This window comes from Adelges cooleyi, unplaced genomic scaffold (genome assembly GCF_023614345.1).
Source record: "Adelges cooleyi isolate 19-005CV unplaced genomic scaffold, UGA_ACOO_1.1 ACOO_flye_CR_arks_rails_tigmint_CR_PRNA_341, whole genome shotgun sequence".
NCBI lineage: Eukaryota > Metazoa > Arthropoda > Insecta > Hemiptera > Adelgidae > Adelges > Adelges cooleyi.
The window spans coordinates 25,448-32,837 of record NW_026096015.1 but is presented as its reverse complement, the minus strand read 5'-3'; the positions used below and the strand labels follow the sequence as shown (position 1 = coordinate 32,837).

The 7,390-nt window shown below is 28.0% G+C and overlaps 1 protein-coding gene across 2 annotated transcripts; it reads right to left on the bottom strand.

The window, feature by feature from the left end:
- Positions 1 to 442: 442 nt before the first annotated feature.
- Positions 443 to 7,390, bottom strand: LOC126840083 (uncharacterized protein KIAA2026-like). Of its 2 annotated transcripts, none has more exons than XM_050575569.1 (13): positions 7,267 to 7,390; positions 5,345 to 5,409; positions 5,155 to 5,264; positions 4,895 to 5,063; positions 4,576 to 4,664; positions 4,243 to 4,433; positions 3,878 to 4,141; positions 3,628 to 3,765; positions 2,020 to 2,172; positions 1,858 to 1,927; positions 1,514 to 1,795; positions 801 to 1,060; positions 443 to 549 (listed from the first exon to the last, which is right to left on the bottom strand). In XM_050575569.1, exons 1-13 carry the CDS (start codon positions 7,306 to 7,308, stop codon positions 547 to 549), a joined length of 1,836 nt encoding a protein of 611 aa, XP_050431526.1. In that variant the 5' UTR covers positions 7,309 to 7,390; the 3' UTR covers positions 443 to 546. The 2 variants fall into 2 exon arrangements, with proteins under 2 accessions (XP_050431526.1, XP_050431527.1); XM_050575570.1 differs by lacking the exon at positions 7,267 to 7,390 and adding an exon at positions 5,614 to 5,677.

Here is a 7,390-nt window from a genome sequence, read left to right as displayed (position 1 = left end):
TCAAAAAATCGCATTAAAAAAAAATATTTTATTATTTGAGTAAAACATTTTTTTGTACATTCTTTGCAAATTTGTTTTACTATCATTTGTAGTTGTAAAAAAACTGACAATGAATTTAAAGCCAACGACACATGTAAGACATTGATAAATTATAATAATAACACACGTGCAAATTGAAAATATTAAAAACAAACAAAATCACTACTACAAATAAATCTTATTTAAACCATTATAAAAATAAACTTAAATTTAAAAAGTAATGACACACATGCAATTAATTTACTAAGACATTTTTAAAACGTTATTATAAAGAAATACAAAAATAAATAAATAGATAAAATAAAAAATACAGTGCATAAGTTAGACAAAAAAAAAATTTTCTTTAATGTCAATTTTCTTCGACAGTAAATGTAATAGAGAATATAAAAATATTTAAAATTTAGTGATTTTACGTTACGTGAACATACTCAAGTCTTATAAATTGAATGTCAGTCGAATAAAATGCATTGACTAGTATAGGATCAGTGGGGGTTTGTAACTTCCTATTCACTGAAACATGCAAATCAAAAATTATAGAAGTAATATACTATAAGGATAGTAATTATTGACACACACATAAGACGTCAAAATAGGAATGTTTGAGAACAATTGGAAATAATTGTTGTAACGCTTTACAGCAGTAAAGAAGTCTCGACTCTGGAATATAAGTCTTGACCGATGTGTCAGTGTTACTCGACGTTGTGATAGGTAGGAGTATGCTTTTGTATAGTATAATTATCCAAGCTATAAAATGAACTTACGCTAATTGTACACAATGAGTTTTTTGAATCTACGCTCGACACAGTTGGTGAAGTATTCAAAGGTCTAGGCGCTACTGATGAAACGGAAACTATTTTAATGCAGTTATCATCTTCATCTTCATCTTCGCTGATAAGAGATGAGTATAGTGAAGTGTCCGGACAACTGATAATCTTTGCTTTTTTATTTTCATAATATTCATCAATGTCCTGATGGTCTTCCGTTTGTCGTCGTTTGATAGGTTCTTTTTCTTCGCTGTAATCTATGGAAAAAAAAAGATTAAAATAAAGAATGTTTGTCTATTATTTGGGTTAGGATTTAAAACGCCGAGTCAGAAAACATAATACGTTGTCGATGGGAATATAATAAGAACATTAGCTGTAAGCTAACATGTCAATAACTTTATCTTGGATAATAAATTAAATGGTGACTTATGCAACAAATGTGCAAGTTGTTTAAATTCAAAGGAAAAAAAAGTAAGTCTGGTCACATCAGTTAATTCAGATAAATGTAATGCATTCGATAAAAAAAATCTTAAAAAGTACCTTCAAAAAGACATTTCTTTGGAATTTGCAAGATGCAACCAACTAATAACAAAAATTATTTTAAATGGTTTCATTATAAATAAAAAAAACCTTTCTTTAAAACATTTTAAATTTGACGCAAATACTTTTTTTTTTTTTAGACCACTAAGAAAAATTAAAACCAAACCTACCTAATTTGGTGTTTTTGACTTTATGTTTATTCGCAGGATGTGTCAATTTCCAATCTCTGTACAGGTTTATCTTTGATTCGTTGTTGGTGCTTAGATAATTGTATTCGTGCTTTTCAACCCATCGGAGATATTCTTCGAGCGAAAGTATTAAGCTCTCAGGGTTTCCCTCGGCTACGGATTCCTCGATAAGCGTACGGACTCCTTGCACAGTGTTGGCTATCATTTTGAAATTATCTTCGTTAGGTTTGAACTGGGATCTCGATCGAAACGTTTTACATATGCCTAAACAAAGTAGGAAATTGTTTTAAAAAAAGAGAAACAACAAAAAATCAACGTTATCTCACCTTTGAGCCTAGGCAATTCGTCTTCCAGATCTCTGTTTTCAAATGGTTCTCCTTTAAGACCGCCATCGAACTAGGGTAAAGTTAAAAACAAATAATTAGCTTAAAAAAGATAAATCATTTACATTTTTTTACATAAGTTCTCCTGTAAAAACGCATAGTTACCTTCTTATCATTGGAAGTTTTATGATAGTACAGTCGCAGATCGGGCATTATACTAAAGTAAAAATACTCTTCGGTACCATCATTGCTTTTCCATACTGTACATTTCTCTTCTTTACATTTTACAACAATGTCCTTCATACTTTTATATTTAAACTAAAAAAAAAAAAAACAGTTTACGAATAATTACTTTTAAAAAAATTAGCTCTCAAAATATGTCGTAGCTTAAATTAAAAAGCCGTAACTCTATAAATACTTTGGTTTTAATCAAACTAAAAGATTCTAAAAAGCATAGAAGTTTCATGAAGATTTTTACTTTTTTTTTTGGAAGCAATATCTAAAAAACAAGCTGCATCGCATCAAGCCATTAATCTAGCATTCGGTTTGGCCTGAACCGTCCAAAGCACGCAGGCGAGTCCAGTACTATGTTGTATTTAAAATACCTACGGTAAAATTAAATTAAAATGCAACAATTTTTGTGATATTCCAAATTTTGACTTGATAATGTTGAATTTTTTTTTTTATCTACCACCATTGTTTTTTTATTTTAACTTGACTTCAAATTGTGTTAAACTCGGTCCGCGATGGTCTTACAGTAAACACACCGATTTTTAAATAAAAATATTGATATGACATCCCCCATTAAATTATCATCTTCTATATAATTACATTATGCAGTGCATCGTGTACTAAGCGTTCTTGGTGAAAGCCAATTCCAATAAAAATATTGATTAAAACGTTAGTTATTTAGTTGGTTTGACTTATAATTTTGATAATATTTTCAAGTTGTACTAATCTAATTGTTTGTGTAAATTTGACTATGAATGTTGTAAATTAACACGTCCGAACTGTACCGTGAAATATTTTGTAGGTATTTTAAATTTTAAAATCTTTGTTTATTTTTATTTAATTGTGAAGTTGGATTTAAGATGTTTTAGCGGTTCATACCGATGCGCACCGATAGGACACATTTAAGAAAACCGTTTGATTGTGTGGCCGTTCACTTCTGATAACGTTATTTTTATTTATCACAATTTCCTTTTTGTTATCAAAAAAAAAAAATACAAGCAATAAAAGCAGCGATATTTTCTACACTAAGCTACAAGCTTTTTTTAAAGATAGGTTAGGTTAAAAAAAAAGAAATAGTAAATAAATTGAATTTAAATTTTTAAGTCGTCAACTAAGATGTATTGTTATGATTAATTAATAATCACAAAAGTCGTAAGAAAAAAACATAAGACGGCCAAATGCAAAATAAAAAAAAACATTATGCAAGCAGCAAACTTGTGTGACATTGGCTTTTGCATAAATATATAACAGCAATTATTATCCGTGATTAGTTTCAATGAAGAATTGGTCGATATTTTGAAAAAATAAACATTTTTAATTCTTTCAACAAATACACTGTCAATATTATTATTATTATCTTATATTGATCGCATTATGTTTGCAGTTAATTTATTGTTCAGACTTTGAAATAAAAAAAAATTAAAAATAATCGCGTATGACTTGGCCGGCTATGCAAAAACTACTGGTAAATAAAATTTAAACAAGCTCCGAGATCTACTTAACTATGGTTTTTAATATTTTATGCAGGATTATTAAACTTACCAGTACATGATCGCACAGTCCTTTAAGTAACCAGACTTTAACCAAGTATGGCAATTCAAAATATTCTTTATCGATTAATGGGTTCTTGTCGCCCACGACAGTCCAAAAATCTCGATGGATGCCGAATTCTTTGAAAACCTAAATAAAAATCACAAGTAGTTTCAATTGTAAAAAAAAAACAATCTCTTTTTGCCATTATAATATACGTATGGTGCCATCGTATTGATTTGTTACAAATTTAAACACTTACCTTAGCTTTGCCTTGGTCCTTTTCGTGGTAAACTTCAAACCAACTCGATATTTTTTTCGACAATTTCTCGGTCCAAACTTTGTATGACATTAAATTATCGATACATCTCTTACCGCTCATCGGCCCCAACAATAATGTCATTATTTTACTCATTAACGTCGACTCTTTAGGTATCAAAAACATCCCTTCGATTTCGCCTTGATATACATCTCCGATATGAAAAGTCCCAGCAAGAGCAGATACGAAGTTTCCGATTTCAGCCAACTGAAAAAAAATTATATTTATACAATTTTAGTATTAACGTATAATATAAATTTAAAATTGCATCGAAGCTAAAAGTATAAAATTAAATTTTTCATACAAACCTCCCACATTGAAGTTACATATTGACTGTGGCAATCAAAATCGATTTCATTTTTCCTTCTATTTAGTTCTTCTAATAACATAACACTTTTCTCAGTTAGGGCAATCTTATCCTCAATAGCGTTATGATATATCTTCAATCGTTCTGGACGACAATGAGCGACACTTTTTAATAACTTTGAATCATAATGGTCTGAAATGACAATTTAAATTTAAATAAATACCCATTATTAAAAAAAAATATATATATATGTTAACAATATTCGTTTAACAGTAATACAAAATTAACACAAGCAACTACGACATCACAAATTTTGTAATAAATATGAAAATACCTTTAGGGTATAAGTATTTATAGTCGTAAGTCTTCTCCGTTTTAAATATATCCAACGCCTGTTGAACATCTGTTGTACTCTTTAGACGTCTGTAACACAATCAAATAATAATATATAAATTAAATAGTTGTTTTCCTTTAGGTACAACTGTGTGATCGATTAATAAGTGCGTAGGTTGATGAGATGAATTATTTAAATGAAACGTTCACTAAAATTAGCTGTTAACATAAATTGTTAAAGCCATTAGTTGTTGTACTAAATTTATTATGAGGAGGCACTTATGAACAATTATAATTTATTATTTGTAAAATATTATTACTCGTCCAGGCAAAAAATACATTCATCCAACAATTTTTCAACGTTCAAAGCAGCATAAGTAGTCTTATGTCTAGGGCCAAAATATTTGTAACAGTTCAACAAAAGACATCGTATTTCCGTAATCACATCGGCAAACGACTTGTATTCTCCGTCTTCCGCATTCATTTCGACTAAAATTATAGATTATATTTATTAGACTATTTTTTAAAATCCAACGAAAATATGACAGCGTTTACTATAAACGTTTTATTTTATACATACTCTCGTATAAGTCTCTGTTGTCTCTTTTATCAATGTATTCTAGGTAATCCAAATTATGAGCAATTACTTGAACACATTGTGGAGCTACTGTATAGAGTTGCCTTATTATTCTATAAATATTTGTATTATTATTATTACTGTTTCAAAATATTATTTGTAAATTTGAAAAATAAAATAATTTAATGCTTACAATATGGCTTGGTGTAGTTCTTGCTTTTTTTCATCCACAAAATTCGTTGACTCGTCCATGTTTACCTAAACATACAAAAATTGCGGTTTATAGATGTTATTGATTTTCAAACAAATATATATATTTATATACAGATAGATTTCCACAAATATTTAGTCAATAGAATCATGTTTTTTCCGTTGAATATTTAACACAATACTTTTAATCTCGTGTTTAATTAAATTACTATTTAATAACATATATTTTACTTATAGAAATACAGTTTTTACCTATGTTAGTGCCTGCACAACTTTAAATTGTGCTATCCTTAAGAGTTAAAATGCGATAGGTCACTACGAAACCATTCATCGCAACACAAGTAGTTTCAACGCAAATCAAATAAAACTAAACATTAGAATTTCAATAAACATATAGGTATATATACCTATATTTTATTAACTAGTTTTCATAAAAAAAATCAACATTATTAATTATTTATCATATTATTATAATGTCTACTATTTTTTCATCAGTTAATAATGTAAACAATTCAATGATAACCACCACCTATATCATCCCTCTTATCACATTCGACTCTTAATCTAATTATTATTACCAAAAAAAAAAAAAAAATGATTAGCAAATCCAAGTTTACCAATGATTCGATTATAATAATACAAATAAAAATCGATAAATGTATCGATTGTATAACCTACCTAAGAAATAAACGCACAATTGTTTTTTTTAAATTAACGCTATGGCTTTTATTTTTAGTCATACTGTTATAATTTTAGAATTGCCCAAACAAAGGTAGAAAGCAAAATAGTTGACATAAAATACACTAAAAGCTATATAAATTAGCGTTTATGTATTATTTCACGGTATTCAAATAGTTTTAAATATGCCTAGTGACAATAGTAAAATTAAATGTTTTCTTTTAATTTTTAAATAAAAATATTTTTTTTTTAAAGATAATATTAAATTCAAATTAATTTCAATTTTTCTGTGTTCACTTGACTATAGAAACGACACTTATCGCATAAAATAGTTACTAAACGTAGCTTAAGTATTGTGACCAAGTTTGTTAAAATCTAAATGAAAAATTGGACATAACATTATGCCAATATCTCATAAATAGTATATGGATTATAAAACCCAGAAAAAAAATTTTTAACATAGTAGTTATTTAAGTCAATGGTGTAAACATTTAATTGTGAGCGCAAACACAGTTCCCATAAAGTAACCGCAAAATAAAAATATTGCTGAGTAATATAGGGACAAAATATTAATTCTTTGATTGAGTTTGAACTGTTCTAAGAACATCAGAGACGAGTGAAAGTGTTTAGTTCTTTTTAAACAGCCATAAGATATAAAGACACTACGCTGCTCTGATAAAACTGAATTAGCGTTGTGTATTCTAATAATTAATTTTTGAATAAGAGTAATAAAAATGTATAAACTTATTAATTAAATTGTATAAATATCAATAAAATAAATAGGGATAGCTACTGGTAAGAACTTGTACTGCATGTTAACATGATTTTGACGTCAGAGAGTTGTCATACGAAATGTTCAAAAAATGTTATGTTATTTTTTTAAAAATAATAGCTCAAACAAAAAAAAATCCTTCGGGTTATTTAATTTTGTACAAATCACTCTTCATACCACCTAGTTTCATTTCAATAATTGTTGCAAAAAAAATTCGGGATCATTGTGTTATGTAAGATAAACTGATAAAATTTTAAATTTAGTTTAGAAATTGTGGTGAATTTTTTAAATGATTATTCTCTGGACTAATATTTTAACTTGAAATTTCTGTTTGTACAAACGTTCAAAAAAAAAAACAACGCTCAGAAGGACCGTCGACGAAATACACGTTGGTAATTTAAAGTGATTTAATACATTTTTAAATAAAATAAATAACAAATTTATCATTTATTTACCTGGAGGTCGGTGGTCATCATCGGATCTGCGTCAATGTCCATTAGACTTCTTTGGATATTGGAATATTCTTGAAATAAACACTGTTAGAAGAGACTCGTTACAACGTTGTGCTCGTCCGGAAAC

What these genes read in the sequence shown, in the direction of transcription:
- LOC126840083 (XM_050575569.1), bottom strand. Translation starts at nt 7,308, where the DNA reads ATGGACATTGACGCAGATCCGATGATGACCACCGACCTCCAG. An exon ending in CAACAGAGACTTATACGAGA is followed by an intron (nt 5,064 to 5,154) that starts GTATGTATAAAA and finishes CTATAATTTTAG; the next exon opens with TCGAAATGAATGCGGAAGAC. An exon ending in ATGTAACTTCAATGTGGGAG is followed by an intron (nt 4,142 to 4,242) that starts GTTTGTATGAAA and finishes ATTTTTTTTCAG; the next exon opens with TTGGCTGAAATCGGAAACTT.